Genomic DNA, 20,557 nt, shown 5'->3' on the forward strand with positions numbered 1-20,557 from the left:
TTAAACAAAAACAAATCTATTCGGCGACTACGTTCATTACCTACCTTTCTGTCTTTCTTTACAGATCCGCAATTACGTGTACACAATGTGCGCGCGTAAATGCGCTACTGAGATACCTTATCTTCCCGTATGTTTTAAATCCTTTAATGTACTGCAGAAGCATTGAAAATGAACAACGATAGTATAAAATACGAAAGATATTTACTTTGATAATATGTCGTATAATTTAGCTAGGTAAGGAGTATACATATACATATTCAATCGGCGTTGTCCATATTCATCGGTGTGAATGTTTATAAATTTAGCAATTATATAAAATTATACAGTAGTATTATATGTATAATAACGTATATTATTTACAAACGAAAAATCGGAAAATAATCCTTTATATTTAATTCACATAAAACTGTAATGTATATTTTTAAGATTATTCGCACATAACTTCGTCCCATGTACAAAGCAGCATTCTAAATGTGTTAAATATAAAGACCTATTGTCTCATGTAACTAATTGATAATAATTACTGTCATGTTTATTGTATGTGTAGACAAGACTGGTCATAATTGAATTTTTTCCGCACGGTCGAAAAACGAAAGCAAGATGACGAATAAATATTTGAGTGGCTGCCCATAATATATATGTATATCTATACGGTGTCTAAATTGCATAACTCCTTTTTCGTTTCAATTGAACGCATCTTCGGTGTATGAACATGACTCTCTGAAATAGAGTAGTAGAGGTAATTTTTGATGAAAATTTGAGGAAAATGGTTGTCGAATTTATGCGTCGTTAGAGTAGATTTGTAGATCTGTATCTTTCACGAATAAACTTTTAGAATATCGTTTCATTTCCAAAAAAAACTGTTTCAATAAAAATGAGCTTGCTGAAATCTATTTTCCGAAAGGCTTGGTTTTGCAACTGGAGACATCAGACTTGGGTGATTGTAAAGGAATAAATAATAATAGAAATACAGCAGTGTGAACTTTTTCTATGACACCGTACTGTGCGTGTGTTCGTATTCTTTAATGAAGAAAGCCGAAATTTACGGGAAAATCCTTAATTTAATAAGTTTTAACGAATACATATTTTCATTAGACGAACAAAAATATATGAAAATAATTAGACCACTGGTAATCCTGTGTCACGAGAAGTAAAAAAGTGAGAATTAACAATGTTAAAAATTTGTTTGATATTCATCTATACCTGTCATAACTCTCTGTCATTACATTACTTCGGGCTTGATCACCTAAAAGAATATATAAACACATAACTTATATTTTAAAATAAAAATCGTATATTACCTCGTTTCGAGTCTTGTCAGTATATCTTTAACTTAAGCTTAATTATAATTTTCATATATACGAGTATCTTACCTGTAATAATAAGTATGTTAAGGTTGGAAGCACCCTGGAACTCATTGTCAGTATAAAAAGCTGTGATTTATCGCGTACACTACATATATCAACAATCTGAATACAATATTCTCTAAATATATAAAAGACACATGTGTACATAACATTATAGTTTTGGAGCATTCTTATTCATTTAACAATAATAATATTAATAGTTAAAATAATAATAATAATAATTTTTATTTTTATAGTAATAATTATTATTATTATCATTGAGGGCAGATCCCGCAATAGGTGAAAAATATGTCTATGCCTATTTGTTATATTGTGATCTAGACTTACATCGAAGTATATATTCAGTACTTTTCTTTCTAAATATCCTTTCGGACGTTTTCTGAGTTTAGACTAGGTGAACCATCGCACTGCAGGACCACATATTTCGACAATCAAATCTGAACAAACTTAACTGTTTCGAGTGTGATACATATGTGTGTGTGTGTGTATGTGTATTGTATGTATTTATAAAACGTTAATCCGCCAGATAACTACATATGTAGTATCTATAGTAAAATATATACTCCGCCTGGTTCCTTATCATCAACCTTAAACAATGACCTTCTTAGTTCAAACAGTCCAAGGCCGAAGTCGTGTATATGTAACGTATAGTATTTATACATGAAGAAACTCGAAAAACCACCTCGTGGGTGAGAACATTGATTGCAGACACCCGATAACCAGGCTTGAAAAATCAATGTTACAAACAGAGATAATCGAATGACTAATTTTTGATTTCATACCGCGGCTTGAAAAACGACCAACATAATACAACAATTATATAGATCAGTTCCCTGCACGAATTGGACTTTGACGACGGCAATATTACATCTGAGGCGCAAGTTTGATCATTCGCATAAAAATGTCATCACGCGTTCATCGCGCTAAACTATAGGTATATACAACGAAGACCCCTAAACGTAGCTCTCGTCATCCACAATGGATCTCGGGTATCCAAGATGTCTCGTCGTGATTGGGGCACGGGGCTGCGGCGGGGGTCGGTAGGGGGGCGGGGGAGGCAGAGACCTGGACCTGCTGGCGATTTTGTGCCTGTCATCGAGGCTCATATGCACCGGTGGCAGATGCCTGAGTCTCGGAGGTAGCGGCGGCGGAGTATCGGGCCAAGTGCGCTCGCCGTCGTCCTCATCCCCGTAAATGTCGATGGCTTCGGCCTGCTTGAAGGAGTAAAGATCACCCTGCTCTCTGGCGGTGTAAATGTCGTTTATCGTCTCCCTGTTGCCGTATATATTGTTCTCAGATTTATTGTACTCATAGTGCTCGCTCCGAGACTCTTTATTCACGTATATCTCGCTTTTAACTTTCTTGAACTCGTACAAGTCGCTCCCGGAGTGATAACTGCCGTTCTGAGACACCGGCGACTCTCTGTTTATGTACGCCTCGGACTTGACCTTTTTGAAATCGGCAAAATGGTCCTTCTTGAAGTCGTACCGGTCGGCGGACAGGGGTGAGTCACGGCTGTTCAGATCCTGCTCAGAGTCGTGTATCGATACTCGCTCGGTGCAGGCTTCCTGCTGCGACAGCCTGTCATACTCGACCCGCATCTCCTGCGCAAGATCCATCTGTGACCTGAACATGTCCTTGCAGTTCTCGACGTTTTCCTTCATCGAATCCTGCCGCATGAAATCTCTCCGGTATATATCCTTGTCCTCGAATCTCTCCTTCCGCTGTTCCTGCTCCTCGAGCTTCGTTCTCGGCGTTCGTTTCAGCTGCGCTCTGAGCCAGTCCTGACGTTGGAAATTCGGGTTCGGATGCGCGTTGCCCTTATCCTCGCGGAAGTTTTGACTCACGTTACTCTGGTTCCCAGACGCGTAACCATTCATACGCTCCTCCCAGCCACTGTAAACTCGCACGTAAGATTTACTCGACTTGTCCTCCTTTATCATGGTCTTGTCGAAGCTCGATGTCGACGCGTTCACAGTCGAATCTTCCGAACCGACCGGCGACTCTGGGATGAACAATTGACAGTCCGACAAGGTGAGACCCGAGTCCCGGGACAACGACATGTGATCCTTTCGCGGCGGTTCCGTCAGGTCTAAACTGTCCAACGAAAGACCACCTGCTGCAACAAACCAAATTATTATGCACTCGTAATGACATCGCTTTAAAATTTACATTTACATTTCATGTCATAGCGACTAACGCGGTGAACACAATTGCGTAATATCAAAGTTAGACTTACAGTGTAGACTATCGGTGCTTTCCTCGGCACCGCTGTCGCTCCTCTCTTCGCCAAGGAGTTGGGTGACTCCTTCGCCGAAGAGGGTCTCGCAGTGGCGTATGAGCATTTCGGTCAGCGCCGGTATCGCCCTGCTTTGATTAACGGATGGGCTGGGAGACCAAAGGAGGCTGGGTCCGCAGCAGACGCCGAGGTTACTAGCGCACATCAGGTTGTGCTTCGACCGTCTGGCAACGTGATGCAAAACGCATATCAAGTGGGAGAGGAGGGTATAGTTGGCCTTGGGTAGACGGTCCAAAATGCTGTAACGAAAATGAGAAAAAACGTTGTAATAAAGACTCGCCGTAACAAGGCGTTAATCAAACCCCGCAACTATCGCGTTAGCGTAATCATGCCTTAGACATTCACCGTCTTGCCAGATAATTCACCTTTTTATGGTTTGTACGGAGTTAGCAGTGTCCAGACTCGCCATCCAGAGTGGGAACAGGTGTGACGTCAGTAGGGGGTCGGGCAGTGACCTCAGGAAGTCCTTGAGCAGTGCCGCGACCGCGATCACAGGGGCATCTTCGAGGCAGCTCGGATCCCCCGTCGACTCGATTTGGTCCCTGAGTTCTCTGACTATCCTGACGTTGGCTGATTTCCGGAAGATTCCCTGGGTGAAGGGGCCCTTTGCAAACAGTTGCTGGAGCATTACGAGCACGGGTTTCGGCAGTCCGTTCTCGTCGAGCCTCGAAAGATTCACGCCGAAGATGCTGGGGTTCAGGGAGAGCGATCTCCTCAAGAGGCCGGAGATCTTCGACTTGTTCTTCTTTATCGGGGACTTGAGAACGGGTCTCAGTATGAAGTGGCAGTTGTCGTGGCCGCTTTTGTTGCAGTGTTCCAGGTCGAAGCCCTCCTCTGCCGATATCGTGTGCCGCAGGTTTGACAACTTGATGGCGAACGGTCTTTCATGTCCGATCAACGGGTACGGGGACTCGTCCGATGACGTTCTAGCCCAAAGCTGGAACGGTCCCTGGAGGTCCAGCAGACGCGTTGCTAGATTGACACACGCGCCTGCGGTCATCTCTGGCCCAACCATGATCGTCTTGCACTGTAATCGAGCAAAGGTTCGGCGTCAGTTATCACAGATATGAGACAATGAATGGTAGAGACTGTTCTACGCAATGACTTTCAGTTTTCAGAGCGAAAAAACTTACTCGGCAAAACATCTATAAAAGTATGCGAAGTGTGAGTATTCGGTTTGATATCTGGGGTATGAAAAAAGCTCGAAGCTTGTATGTGAGAAACAAGAGAGAAACACAACGTGCTCGAGCTGGTTGGTCGAAAATGAATGCGTCGAAGGCGAGTAGCATGACCCCGCGGTAAATAAAGCTAAGTGAAAAATGTTTCGTTGCATTAATATTTGAAGGAACAGGTATGTGTACTTACATATTCCGTGTTGGTATCGCTGTCGTGGTAAACGACTTGAATGTTCGTGTCTGGAGGCTCCTTCATGCTCTCCTCTCTCACGAGTTCCGTAAGCCGTCCCCACCACAAATCTCTAGCTGCAGCGGTCCTGTTCGGTAAAGAAGAGCGGAGAATGTGTAAAATGGTATTTCTTTTGGAGGAGCGATCGGGAAATAGTTTCAAAAACTTGATAAGCATTTATTGCTTGTAAACTAACATGAAAGTCGCTACGACGTTCGTCGTTGGCCATCCCAGGACGAAGCTCGTATCCTGAGACTTGTTCGACTCGGCAACATCCTCGATATGACCGGCCGTTAACCAGAGTTCGCTCATGCGGACAGACTGCTTCAATTTGAAGTTACCGCCACTTCGTGCTTTCGCTATCAGAAGGAGATCCGAGAAGAGGAACAAGTGTCTCTCCTGGGACTGCATTCCCTTGAAATTTCAACGAAAAAATATACGTCAGTACATCTACTCGACACGTAGATATGCGCATATAAGATCGCAGACTTGTATTACACGTAGGTAGTATAAACTCACGGTGGTAAACTGTACAGGTGTTTCCAGCAGAAAGGTTCTCGGTGGTGACTTTGGAGCTGGAGCGCCATTCGCCGAGTTCAGACACTTTTGTGAAAGTACCCTCGTCAGCCGTCCAGTGCTACCATTAGTCCGCTTGCGTATCAAGTTTTTCATTTTCTGAAAAATAATTGGACATGAAAATCGTTAGTATTTTTTCAAGATACCTGCTGCGAATGCGCAAGTACATATTAGAAAATCTTTAAGTCGCGAGACCTGGAATGACGTAGATTCCATTAGTATGGTTAGGCGGTCTCTGGATAAACAGGTATAAGGTATTTCTATATATTTCTCCTTCTTTCGTCGGGAGTAGAAAGTTTTCAACCACATATATTTCCCAATCAACGGAACAGAACGGAAAACGTATGTTACAACAAATACTCCGCGTACCCGGAGTACACTGCATGAGACAAACCATACGGCATTCCGTTTCGTTCATGAAATATTCATATGAATGTAATAGGATGTGATTGGTTTGAAAAATATTGTAAATGGCCGTGCCGATTTTTCGAAAAATAAATCCGATCCCTAAGCTTATCAGATCGAGTGTTGCACGTCTCTGCTATGTACGGTACCCCACGATGCACTGCCTCAGGTCGAATTCTTGACTGGCAAATAGAAGTATCGCGTGACATTTTCGTAAAAATGATTCTCTCAGATGCATTAAATTGGGTAAAAAAAGAACAAATTTCATCCACAAACTGTGACGTGTGACGGTCGTTACTCGTTGTCGCGCACAGCATTGACGCATAACAATGGTTATATGGTTCGCGAGTAAATACAATGGTACATTTCCTGTAATGGCAGCAGGCGCGACCTTCCGTTTGTTCGTTTGCAATTGAACAGAGTTACTTTTGTACTACCTGTACTAAGAGAGTGTTGGTCAAATTTTACTGCGTACAGGCAAATTTGCACACATTGGCGATTGCTGGAGTATTGTAGGTGGGTACATTTTACAACAGAAAGCAATTTTGCCCGTAATAATGAATTTCAATGCAGCTTACCGCCAACTCGCGACAAGACGCCGAGTGAAATAAGAAAAAAGTTGAAAGAATTTACAGAGAAAAAAAAATATGTATATATATATATATATATATATATATATATATATATATATATCGGAGCACCGACAGTTAACAAGACTGAAAAATATATTCGCTGGATCGTTGGCCTCCTTGGCGTTCCAACCGTCGCTGCTGTTGCTACAGCAATATCTTTCTCCTCGCATTGCAGGTCGCCGTAGAGTCATTATTATACGGGCTTATCTTTTGCGCCAGGAGAAGCCGATCTCCATGGTATGATACCGTACCGCTTCATCGATCCCGCGGCAAAGGTACAATTTCATTATTCCTTGTTGCTGGAGCTGGAGGTGGAGGTGGAGGTATCGGATGCATGAATTTTATGACGAAATAGGCAAAAGATCACGGCACTGGTGCAACGCGGCAAGTGGACGTTCGCCACGCTATATTATAGCGGTATTAGGTGCCCTTATTTCCGCTCTTCGTTATACTTTCCCGTCCCGCCGCGAGTCAGTAGTACGTGTAAGGTAGAGCCAGACCCGCGAGGCCGGTCTGAATTCCTAGCAATTTCTCAACGGCAAATTGGCGTGAATTTCTTTATCCCTATCTTTAAAGACACGCGGCCTTTGACACGATGCCGCACGTGCAGTTATCCCGCTCTTCGATCTTTTACTTCTCATTTTTCTCTCTTATTTTACACCTTATAAACTCTTTTCAATTCTTTCTTTATGCTCGGTTAACTCGTTCCAGGACCGGTAAGAAGCATTATTCCTTCTCGTTTGTGTTTTCTTTTTGATTTTTTTTTTTTTTTTGTTAGTTACAATCGAGCTAATCGGAATCGCTGAGGTTACTTTGAAACGTAATACGAGGCTTCGGGGTCGAGATCGGGTAGCGCCGCATAAACCAGTTATTTCACGATTGCATTGCGATATAGGTAGCTCAATGACGTCATTACCGATAAATCGATACCCGTACGTATCCGTTGCAGAACGTGATTCAGCTGACGTAATTCAGGGGCTGGATCAAAAATTGGACTTGATCGATTATGCGCCAATTTTTGTTCGAATATTGACTTGAAAATCGTGCATTGCATCGACGCGAGCAGCTATATTGAGCAATGAACAAATACTGGAAATTGCATCCAGCAAAATTGCATCAAGTTTCATCAGCGATCATCTCAAAACTACACATTTGTCGACTCATTTCCGTTTCCATTGATTTATAAATTGAGCAATTCGCACCTACGCATACAGCCCAAACAGAAATGGTATAAGAAGCGTGAAAAGCTATGCAACCGACAGGCATAGAAACAATATTACGAGGCGCAAGTACAGAGTGCAGATGCGCCTGAAGGAAGGTGGCATTGTCCCTGGCGATACGGGATGTGAAAACGTAAGCAGCGTGGGCAATGGGATAGTGGTGTGAGCGATTTGCATATTGGGCGTTACGTAGGGCGTTGTCAGTGCACCGGGGATTACGAACCATTAGAAAGATTAGTCGGCACATTTGGCCCGCCTGTCGCTAGAGCACGTGCGATAAATGTGTCATTCGTGTGGAGGCATCGCGTCGCGTCGACGACTACAAAGGGTTTCATAATAGCTGATATACGTTCGTACCAGCGCAGAGGGATGGACGGACGGATGGATGGAAGGATGGATGGAAGCATGTTGGGACATACGGCGCACGTCTAATCCAGCAGTAGACGAGGAGAACCGCGAGCACACGTGTCCGTAGTTATCCAGCGGCGGCGTCGAGGTCGAGGTTGAGCTATGATAATTAGCCCATTATCATACACGATTTCGAAGTACCAGTTTCCGAAGGGACAGAGACTTGAATATCTTTCTCTTTGTGCGAGCCGCGTACACGAAGCCAGCGACATTTTCGCGCTGCGGGTATACATTGTGCGGGTAATATATGAGACTTGTGCTGAACTTTGCACTTAGCCATAGATTTTTCAATGCGAATACGCAATAGCACGGAGCCCCGGAGTGTATTGTAATTATACGAAAGTAAAAGTCACGCTCGCTCACCGTAGTGAGAACATCTCGCTCGTGGAGGCGCAGATTGTCCCCGGGGAAGAGTTCCTGGATTCGGTGAAGATCACCCTCCAGTTGACCCCGTTGTAGGACCGCTGCGCTTCCTACTCCATTTCCGTTCTCCACAACGTTTCGGGCCTCCTGCCCAAGGTACCTCTCGTATTCCGCGAGCCTCTGCACCTGGAATGAGAGAATGGAAAAAATTGAATTGCCGGTGAAAAAACTCGTTTGGAACGTCTGATTATCGATTTATCAGCCGAAGAATACGTCTGAAAATATATCGGTTCCCGTTGCGGGTGCAATTTTATATACGAATACAATAGATTCGTTCTTTTTCGTGATGCGGCTTTTTTCGTTAATATCATTCGCATCGAACCCACAGAGAGAACAGAAGGATATCCAGTCGACCAGGGGCAGGCTGAGTCGGAAGATATAAATGGGTTTGCGGGATATCCTTTGAGTAAACCTCTCGGGTTCAAAACGATGCCCGAAGTATAAATATGAATGGTAAAAGATTAAGCAATTTCAGGTTTGCAGATGATATCAGGCGTTTGATCTATAATGACGTTCGAGAGAGCGTACAAAGCCCGTTATTAAAGTTGAATAAGAAGGTGCGTATATAGTGTGAAAAAGAAGCTGGATCGGAGAGATGACTCCACAAAAAGCCGAGGTAATGAGCAACGGAATCGACAGCCATTCGAGCGATTATTGACAGATTGAAGGATCGGATTCACGCGTGAGTACCTACCGTGCAAGTTTCTTTTTCTTGCAGCTTAAAGTACATAAGAAGCTCCCGTAGAAGAGTAAAATCGAAAAAAAAGGTTCGGGCAAACGCGCGACAAAAAATAAAATATAAATAAATAAAAATAAAAAAAGAACAACATGAAAGATGAAAATCAAACGCACTCGATAAAGCAAACCGTTGAAACTATCGGAGTAGGCATGAATGATGATGGCCCTGGAGAACCGAGCTGTAATCTCCGTATACCGATGATGATATCGTTCCGATCGTTAATGACCATCCATAAGCTACCGAGGTGCACGCGGTCTCGAACTTAAATAAAGAGCACCATAGTGGGGTACCTGGGAAAAAAAAGCCTCGGAATGAAAACTACTTCCACAGACGAAAACCACGAGCGATGTGACTAATAGCACGGGTGTGAGAAATCGAGTTATTTTCTCGGCTAGTCAGTTGAAATCACGGTTAACTGGAAGGACAAAGACCTTATCTGGTAATATGAAATTATTAATTTTGTCTGCGGTTCCGGCAATACATCCTGCATCTCGTATATGCCGAATCAAATCAGTGTAGCGTATCATTTAATTTTGTACAATATATGTATGTAAACACAAATATTGAATATTGTAGTGCTAAGTTACGCTCTTCTTCGTCGCGGTGCGCGCCGAGTGACTCATACGTACTTCGTGTTACTACGACTGGTTGAATCACAGTTTGCTTTGTGACGATGCCCCCCCCCCCCCTCAGTTCGTATTTTTAAACGAGGAAGCGCGTATTAGTGCGATATGCCTTCATGGGTGTGGGTGTAACGTGCGAACACATACCGGAATGAATGTACGTACATAGGAAAGGTATGAAAAAAATTAGCACTCTGAGAACAATTGATGGCATGGATTCAGTAGGACGTAGTTAAATGAAAAAAATATGGTAACGTTGTTACTTCAATACTTATATGCTGAACATGAACAATATGTAAATTGTTGTGTGATTTGATCCACGCGGAACGTGTAAAGGGAATGAGATTTCAGCAAATTCCCTTTGTAGAAATATTCAACAAACCCATCGTACTTCAGATACTCTTTTTCCTTGACGCATGCAAACCCGACCATGTCACGATGATATTTTTGTACGATTATGGGGTAATATCAGGAGGCACGAATCAGATGGAACTCAATTCGAACGCTTCTAAAGTCAGCATCACCTGCGCAGGTGTGTATGAACTCGGAGGTGTAAAGCGTACTACGGATGTGCTAGATTCGGTAGTTTGTTATCGTAACACGTTTCCCCTCAAGGTCAGTCCGTGGTAACAGATGTTAAGCTGGGTGTTCCACACCGTATGTATACAAGGCGAAACAGAACAGCGTGTGATTTTTCGTAAACAGGTTTTCTCAAACCGGTCGTCGTCATGCACGTCGTTCGAGAGTATGGAGGTGTAAGTGTACCATGCATACTGCGTGTGATTTGTGATCAAAATTCGGATCTTGAGACGCGCCCCGCGTGTGCCGGAATAGCGCGACGCCGATGGTTAGATCTTCACGGTAAAAAAGTTTAACAAAGACACAAGGCGTGTACCGTTGCTCTCTACATAAGAGACGACGTGATAAGAGTCTCCAAAAGGACAGGAAGAAGGTGCCGAATTAATTCAGCTAGAAACGGGCCATCTTGAACCCTCGTCTATTGCTACACATGTACGCTTATGAGAAGGAGAGAGAGAGAGAGAGAGAGGGAGGGAGAGAAAAAGAAAATAACTCGAACTCACCTGCAGCGTCATGCTGGCAAAGTTTTGAGAGTAGTCGGAAACATAACCGTCGTCGTTATCGAACACGTTCACACGCTTGACAAACATTCTTTTACAACGAGTAGGCATGCACGCGTTTCGTTTGACACTTGTTTATTGAGCGAATGTACTTGTAACAGAACGTGTGGGTTCGAAGTTAGCACCTCGATCCCGACTTAGCATCGGACATTCAGAAATCAACAAAAACAACGATAATTTTTTTCAACTCTAGCGTAGACAACTAACTGTATCCTAAACGATAGGCTTGCCTTTTTCAGCCACAGTCGTATACCGTTCAGAATATTAGCACACGGTTATTTTCAACTTATACGTAGGTATTTGCACTTAGAGACCCGGGGAAGCCGGCTATCTCACAGACTACATCTTGTCGACTGGTCCGCGTCTGGTTTCTACGCTCATCTTTTATGCCCCGGCATAACTTCCGATTCCGCGACTTCCGTGAATTCAGATCTGACTACTTCCTAAGATGACGCACTCGACTTCTCAGTTTTAAAATGGACATCGTCTCGCGAGGCACGGATCTCTACGATCATTCACTGCTCCTACCCGTGTCACACACCTCGTTTGTTAACTCACGTGCACGTACCTCGGCGTGATTCACACGCGTCGTCGGCCAGATTTACGTGAAAGTTAACGAACGAACTGTTTCAGCATTTACCTTTGGGACAGTTCTGACGCCCATTTGGCGCGTTTAGAAACGGGATAAAGTTGAAACCTGCACCTCTGATCGCGATGTGTCTCCCGAGGCGGAGATGAGAAATTTTCTAATGCGAGACTACGGAGGGCCGCGTTCCTTCCCCGTGTTTGCAACGCCAAATATTTACGGATAACACGAATCGCTAACGTCCAGTCTTTGATAATACATCGGGCGATCCTCACGCGTTGCAGCGTTTTCAGCTTTCTCCGGCTTTGAAGCGAGAGGGTTTTAGTATTCCTGGTTAGTTTAGGAAACACTATTTTTCCCCTGTTCTCCTCCCCATATTTTCTTCTCGCTTCATCCATCGCCGTTTCCCATCATTACCACGATAATGAGCAGGGCTTCAGCTCACGTTCATTTTTCTCACCGTTCATAGGGTCTGACGTTCGCACACTTTCACCTAGCACGTATAATACGGCATAATTTCATCGGAACGCAACGCCACGCCGCGCCGCGATGATCCATGAATCGGTCGGAATTATTACCAGTACCATTTTCCACACGTGTCTATTATTCTATCAGTTCTGAAGTGTTTCGCAGATCACAGCACCGCCCACTCGTAATGCAGAAATGATTTTCCCTCGCTGCAGTAGGTATGCACGCGATTGCGTGGATGTAATGGAAATTGCTGTGCACCTGTTACAAGCATCAAGTTTCTTTTTTAACAAGCTATTTCCCTAACGACCCGAGATATAATACAATCGTCCTAACCTCCGGTGATCAGGCTGCGGTATTTCGCAATATTCGAGTTATGTCAGTGCTCTGTTGTTGTTGACCCAGAAATTTTTTTATTTATACAACTTCCTGCCAGCGTGACGCAAGTATATTAAACTTACTCAGAGAAACAGAGTTCAATGAAGAACTGGAAGTAACGAGCAGAAAGAAATTGTGCCAACCAATTGTGCACCGATCGGTTAGAAACTATTGTTTTATTATAAGATTGTTCAGGGGTTTAGATACGATCATTTTTATTTTATTTTTTTTCAACGATAGCGCACGAGGTCGACGTCAGCGTTTGATAGAACTATGTCCATCTAGCTAAGCTAATGTGGCACTAAGCCTACTTTGCATATAATTACCAGCTCCAAAGAAAGATATTCAAGCGTGCGGGGATAAGTTTAGAAATATGAATCCATCTTCGCGTATCGGTTGCACAGACGCGGTTGATGGTGTTTAGGTTTCGAGAAGGTATTAAAAAGCCTCGTTAAGAACTTTCTTAGGATCCTTAAGGTGTTCAAATCATAATCATAATCCCAGAGAACTTGTATATCCCCACTTCTCGATACTCAGCCGGGCCCCGAGATGATTAGAATATTATATCCGCCTAGGAATTTTCAAAGGTAAATCGAGACAGTGTGTAATAAATCTTGAAGAGTATAACATTATGTACTAATCAATTTTGAGCACCTGTTGTAGCTTCGCGTCGTTCAAAAAAAAGAAACATCATCAAGAACTTATTCTCGCTGTCCACTTAGGTGGTTCGTTCGAAAAGATCGTCGCAGAGATTCGCGACAGTAGCGTGACAACGATCGATTGATATAAACCAACGTTTCATAATTCAAGAGATAAGTATCGATAACGCCAATTCATTCCTTTTCTCCCTATCCATCTTTTTTTTGTTACGTCAATTACAAAAAGCCAGGGCGAGGGGTTCGACGCGTCCCTAACGTAAATGATATTTTACGGCATTTGCGTACAACATGCATGGGTACATGGTACGCGTAACCGAGGTTCAGTGGTGAATGGCGAAGGTCGGCGTTGTCTCTCCGGGTGTATGTCCGTCGATCCGTGAAGCACCGTTACACTCCTTGCTGCTAAACTCCCTGTCGACTGTGCTTCGCTGCAGTCTTCTCGGCCACCTCGTACTGGCAGGAAGTTCTCCGCCTGACAGTTTTCTACTACCGACAGCTGATATTTTCCAAGGTCAGCTGATCTCGGCAGACACTGCGCTGACTTCCATCAGAGGGTGCAGCATCGTGCGTGTGCGCTGAGCCTCACAGAATGCATTCGTTGCTCAGTACTGGTAGGTATCGACTGCGACAAGGTAGGCGTACGAGCAATGCAAGCGTGCCTGACAGGGTTCGTTCGTTTTCAATTCAGCTGCGGTTTCACGTCCGTCCGGATTATTATGCCAGAGTACAGATATTGAATCAACGTTGCTGATACGAAAATAGGGTAGTTGTGGTTTGCGTTTCAAGTCCTTACACAGATTGTCTTGAAGAGCGATCGAGTGCTTTGTGCCTTGAAGATGGAAGATTCTCAGCATTTTCTATATATTTCACACGAGAGTACAAGTATGAAGTCGGTTTTGTTTTAATTGGGGAATAACTTTAAGATCCTTACACGCGATTCGATCTCTTTTGCGTTCTCATTCTGAATCATAACTGCATAACCACCTCGATTCGATACCCTACATTTCGCACCTCGCAGACCCGAGGGTCGAATGAGGAGCAGACGAGGTTCTGTCCCAGAAAGAATAATTCGCCAGCACACACAGTGCAGCAGCATCAGCAGCATCATCGGCATCGGTAGTAATCGAGTTGAAAGAGAAGCATGAGAATCTCCGTTAGAATTTACGGTTAATCTACGAATTGGAGGTACATAGATGAGAGATATACGTAGAGGCATGGCGTGAACGTGACGATATTCTCAGGGCGTGTTATGCATATACGATACTACACGATGTTTCACGAGGTGGTATGTGCTCCGGTTTCTCATGCGTACCGGGCGTCAAGATGATAATAAGTTACGTCGTAAATAAGATCTGAAAGGAGGATTAATAACTGTTGGGCGTGTGGTAACACCGCGAGAGTAGAGCGGACGGTCTGACGTCACAGGCACAACATATCATCTCCGTCGGAGTACGAATATCTCTGGCGAGATTGTTCGGATACCGGGCAGTGCAGCGTGCAAAGGACACCGAGGGAGTACCGCTGATTAGTGCTGCGGGCGATGGAAGGGAAACCGGGATGCGAATACGCAGATATCTAGGCGTACTAGGTACGGACAGATCTCTCGAGATTAGGGGTTAACCTGGCAGGTGTCTCCGCGCTCAGGTAGTTAACGGAATAATGGCATTCGCCCGGGATCGTCGCGGGCAGGCTCCAGGCTCCTCCTGGACCAGGGATCTCAGACAACGATCGCCCTGCGCTGAACGGTACAATCTTCGCGCGATATCTTGAAAACTTGTCTCCCCGACTCTCCGGCGACTCCCCCGGGTAACGACCGAAGAGGTTCGTTCCTCACTTCGAGACGAGGTAAGAATGCCGGTGTACCAGAGGCCAAGTCTTGCCAGGTCAACCCAACAATAACTCAATTTGTTACTTTCGGTTAGCTCGAGTTTCGTCCCGCGGCTGCAAGGCATTCGCTCTGTCCGTTTAAACGCGCCTTGTGGCGTAGGTATACTCTCTCGACTGGTCGTTGCTGCTGCTGCTGAGACTGGATGGTATTCGACGGAGTTTTGTAACACTGAACAGGTGTCTCTCGGGTTGCAACATACACGCGCCGCGCGATCTTGTACATTCATTCGGTTATGTACCACCTTGATTTCCTTGGGTTTCTCTCAAACCCGGGGATTTCTCCGCGTTTGGGATTTCGACCATTATTTATTCCAACTAAATCTTCTCCTCGCTGCCTTTTCGTGGGTTTCGAGATCCCGACTCGCTCGTTCGTTCGTTCGTTCGTTCGTCGCGGCCTCTCAAAGACTTATCATACCCGCCGACACGAATGTCACGATAAAACTAATTATGGGAACAAACTCAATTACCCACATCGTACGGTTTATAGTTTATTGTACGACAGGGAAAATAATACGGATTCCTGTATCAACACAACGGTGTGGATTGGTTATTCTCAATTCGTTTGCAGGCAATCGCGTACTACAAACGTCTCTGAGAATTGCTTAATATTCTCCAAGCTTATTGTATACTATATGTGTGAGATTTTTGCCCAACCTTTCTGATTTTTGACACCGTTGGATCATTTCAATTATTATTATACACATGATATATGTATAGGAAGGCATAATATTGTGTTGCTTTTTTTCTGTAATTCTCAGTATTAATTTTCATACCGAACATCATGCCACTGATTAACATACCGGTCGAAGATCGTTGCATACCAACGGCTGTGTTACCGCCTGGTCAACAAATGAAGTAAGAAAGAAAAAGAACGCGAACACGTATGCACACAAGAAAAACCTTTGAGAAAAAAAAAGAAACAACAACAACAACTGTACCGGTCCAAATTTGTATATCTCGAAAACATATTACGGGCTGTAAAAATTGATCGATATTACGACGTTTTAATAACTTGCCAAACGGGGGTGTAATCGCAAACTACCAGTCATTGACCATGTGGCAATATACATGTGCCTACCACGTGTAATATCGAAGCAAAATTAATAGCCCGCTCATTAATCGCCGTGTAACTAAATTATCATTATCAATTTCAATGCGCTAATTGACGGCGAGGTAATCGCTTTCGTAATGGGGGAAAAAAAGTAAAAAAAAAAAAACAACACAAGACCCGATGCCATTAGTGAATCAATCATCTTTTTCAACGTAGATACAGCATCGCCTCGAGTATTGCGACTCATAGGATCTATTCCCTGGGTGCAAAGCACGCAGAGGTCCTCCGGGACTCGCTCCTCAAAGTTCCCCGGACTCGTGGATAACCCCCCATGTAGATTGACGACGTGACCTGCGGTTGGCGGGGTGAAAATATTCCACGCGATAGTAGATCTATTTCTCGGTTTAGCACGGGGTACCGGATGATTGGAGTCCTCTCGCGTCCCGAAGGAATGACGTTGTGGTTACCCGGCACGTTCGCGATGCCCCCCGTACTTGCCGAGAGATAGCGATGCTGGCAGGTGGTAAGGATGAGCGATGGGACGGGTATCGGGTAGCGCCTGGTTTTCCCCACCACGATGCCAACTTGGGGTCCCCCACGGTCTCGGGGCCACGTTGATACACGACCACTGATTGGCATTGTTGGGCGGACCTCGTGGTGCGGATTTTGCAACAGGTAGCAGGTTCTGGTATTAAATACATACCTATCGTTACAGGCACGGGCGAGGATAACGGACATCGTCAACGTATCTTTGATTTTATCACTGAATTTGATCTATACGTTCGAGTATATCATACACACCTGTCTATCGCCTAACGGGTATATTTGCCAGTCCTCGATACATTCGCTCGATACCGAGAGCCAGATTTTGCGATTTCATAATTGATAAGACGGATCGGAGAGATGTGGTTTTAAAATAATCTGTCGACAGGTGGCAATGGTAGTGTTTTAAAAATTTCACAAGGTGAAGGAAGAGGCTGGATTTACTTTGACTTTCTTACAAGCATTAAGAGGTAATTCACGCGCGGAAGGAATTATCTTATGGCTAAAATGTTTCGACAGTATGTTTTACGCGCTAACGATAAGACCGAGGCATCTCGCCGCAGACGGGAATCGCATCCATCCTCGAGAATGAACAAATGACTCGTTTATCACGTCGGCTATGCAACGAGCCGTATGGTACTCAGGTAGTTTCGTACGAGCCGTCGTGAGAACCATACGAAGACGTATGATGTTTAACGCACGTAAACGCGTGCCTGCCGCCGTCAAGAGCCGTATCGTGAAACCCACGGGTATAACACTATATCAAAAGCGTTACATCGTAGTGAAATATCGAATAGGCAGGCAGCTTATAGCTGCTCCGTTGCTGTGGCAGAGAGCCTTGGCTTAGATTCCAGGTTTGTCTGAAAGTACCGTACACACGTAGTTTGTTCGCAATACCCACTGCAGGTATAAATGCAGATACGACGACAAACGACGCTGGATGGTGAATGGTGGTTGGTCGTATGACGTACCACCTTCGACACTCGGTAATAAGTGATTATAATGGGATTTGCACTGCTATATGACCGAGAAGTCTCGCCGCGTGAGATGTGACGGAATAATGTGGAAATGTTTCGTCGAGTAGGGATCAGATTACAACGGCGAACAGTTTTGCATTATTGCATTATATTGAGACTCCGTGGATAGAGACGAGAAGAACCGAAAGTACGGGACCGGAGTTTAAGCTTTGACAATGAGTGCGGAAGATTGACTTCTTCGATGTATAATATTGCGGCCTCCTCTTGGCAATCAAGCTACGTTCGAGGCTATTTACGTAATCGAATGACGAGCTGCTGCTGCTGCTGCTCCTACCGACGCTTATGGAGTTGGCAGTTAAGATGGAGGGGAGAAAAGGTGTCGTGAACTTTGAATCTGCCGTTAAAATTCCTAACCCAAAACTCTGCGCGGCCTATGCTGTGGATGCGTAGGTATACCCAGTGCGTATAGAATACGATGTTTACCGCTAAGCAGCGGCGTTTATATTGCCCAGGTAGAATAATAAGGTACGTAGAAGTGATTTTTTTTCGCTTGAAATTCCAGCGAAAACAATATCACGGCAAGCAATTAGGAAACAAACGGTGCGGAGAGAAGTGGCTCGGGGCATGAACATTTTTAAAATGGAACCTCGCTGTCTATTTCTAAGCTATAATCACGTGTCCGAAGGTCATTACCAGAATTCACAAGTAGTATAACAGTGTCGCAGAATTTTGTTGCTCAACCGCAAATGGCGCCAATGAAAGAAAAGAATTCGGTGAATGGGATCACCTCGACTCACCGTAAGTCCAACTAGTATCAGCACCGTGGCACCAACTGGAGACTGATTCTTCCTCCACCACCATGTCGATTTCTCGCATCACCGGTGCCATGCGACAAGAAATTTCCCAGAATTGTTTGGACTTTGGTCTTTAGCAATACGCGTTACAGCCATAAACATTTTAATTTTATCGAGTTTGTTGAGTAGAATTGCCTGTGGTTATCAATGATCAAGCCTTGGCAGTTTCCACGCACGAGAATTGGTTCTTTCAAAAATAGAGTCCAAATACTAATCCATCTTCGGTAAAAGACGTGCAGATACGTGAGTAGAATCGGTGTCACTTACACGCATGGAGTACTGCTGCTCCAGGGAGTATCACCCTGTGTCGGAGGGGCGTTGCAGTCTGCGAAGATCCGACGTTCGCGAGATACGAGATAATAACGGGCACAGGAACACGAATTCCAACTCACTGGTGATGAGAGATATTAACGACAACAGAGTCAGGGTGGCTAGGTGGTCTAGTGGAGTAAGTCTCCGGTCAAGCATCTCTAGACGCCAGGTTCGATTCCTGGCTCCGTCGTTAATTTTTCGAAATCATAAATTTTTCGAATTTACATTCTTTCAACAAATATTCTCTCGTAGATAAATGATTTGCACATCCGCATATCATTCATTGGACGGCATTGCTTGTCTTACGTGGCTTCTCATCGGAAGCAAGGATTCAAAAAGGGTAAACACAACATCTACACATTAGAGTCTCCTTATACACAGTGCTTGCAGAGAAGAAACTTCTTACTCATACGAGATAATAGTTGAGAGGCTGGGGGGCCCTAGTGGGTGTCCTTGGGCCGGGTAGCGATCAGCACACACGTTGGGGCCCGCCGGAGTGTTATTTGCCCTCGAGCACGTTTACGCACAAATATACGCACCTCGTCCCTGATCATCGTCTCAATGGCTTATAGCAGCCTCATCGACGATGCACAGTTGCGGTTTATACCGAGCCGTTCGTTGAATCACTTGGCGGGCTTTGACGAGACGATGGAAAATGGTTTCCTTCTCTTGAACATGCCGTACGTACACATTGCGGAGGCAGCAGTTTTGCGAGGGGAAAAAATCGTTGGAACCCTTCGGGCGTTACGAGCGCTACGCGTCACACTCGCTCTGCGCTTGCTATTTCTTCTTGATTGCGTTCGCGGTGTTTCGCAATTCCGTTTTGAGACAGTCGATTTCGACGGGAAATGCTCGAAGTATGCCGAGGAACAAACCTTTGAAAAGTTTCAGGCGTATAGAAAAAAGGTTCAAAGGTTTACTCGCGCAGTGGCAAGCGCTTCCGCCGTTTCCATCACCCTGACAATCTATCAGGTAGCTATCCGAGGTCGAAGATGCCGTCGCGCCAGCCGTTCTTTGATTGTGATTGACGCCTGTCCACCTCTATAACTCAATCCATCCCATGCCGAGGCATGCACTCGTCGTTTGCTGTTAGCGCGCTATCCTAGCGTTGTTAAGTAACAGGCGGTGCAGTGAGCGAGTAAAAGTAAAACTCGAGGTCAAAGGACCAAAGTTTACCGAAAATCCCGACAAACGGGAATTTTCTAAGGCAAGATAGACGGTAATTGGCTGGATGCTACAGCACGCCCCGGGATGCATCCAAGGAAAGGATGCCTGCAGCAGGAAGTGATCGACTATTTACTGCAAACAGGTGCTTTTATTCTCTCATCCTGACTTCGGCGCACGGCAGTCACCGCGATTGTTCTCCTCGGACGATCGAGCAGACAAAGAGCTGCGCAGCAGCGAGGATTACGATTACCGAGAAGACCAGCAGGAACTAGGAAGTGTTCTGCGACGGGAGCGCACTTACACACAGCCAAGGGTTAACCTCACTGCAGGCAATTCGGACCAGCAGAAGCTGGGTTTGCCGGCGCACGGCGAATCCCTGCGAGGCTCTATATCGCGGAAATGCGAAGAAGAACTGAACTGCGGTAGGACGTTCAAGAATT

General features: G+C 44.8%; 1 protein-coding gene across 4 annotated transcripts in view; it reads right to left on the reverse strand.

Annotated features, from left to right (window-relative positions):
- Positions 1 to 200: 200 nt before the first annotated feature.
- LOC124187701 (rho GTPase-activating protein 20-like) overlaps positions 201 to 20,557 on the reverse strand; it is a 76,665-nt gene continuing 56,308 nt past the window's right edge. For 3 of the 4 annotated variants that reach the window (XM_046579740.1, XM_046579743.1, XM_046579744.1), the window contains exons 2-8: positions 8,675 to 8,860; positions 5,590 to 5,745; positions 5,267 to 5,484; positions 5,032 to 5,158; positions 4,032 to 4,693; positions 3,607 to 3,905; positions 201 to 3,486 (exon numbers count right to left, since the gene is read on the reverse strand). In XM_046579740.1, coding sequence (XP_046435696.1) covers positions 2,321 to 3,486; positions 3,607 to 3,905; positions 4,032 to 4,693; positions 5,032 to 5,158; positions 5,267 to 5,484; positions 5,590 to 5,745; positions 8,675 to 8,860 — 2,814 coding nt within the window. In that variant the 3' untranslated portion in view covers positions 201 to 2,320. Of the gene's footprint in view, positions 3,487 to 3,606; positions 3,906 to 4,031; positions 4,694 to 5,031; positions 5,159 to 5,266; positions 5,485 to 5,589; positions 5,746 to 8,674; positions 8,861 to 11,178; positions 11,305 to 20,557 lie in introns of those variants that run through there. The other variant, XM_046579742.1, reaches the window with a different exon arrangement.

Source organism: Neodiprion fabricii, chromosome 1 (assembly GCF_021155785.1).
Source record: "Neodiprion fabricii isolate iyNeoFabr1 chromosome 1, iyNeoFabr1.1, whole genome shotgun sequence".
Classification (NCBI taxonomy): domain Eukaryota; kingdom Metazoa; phylum Arthropoda; class Insecta; order Hymenoptera; family Diprionidae; genus Neodiprion; species Neodiprion fabricii.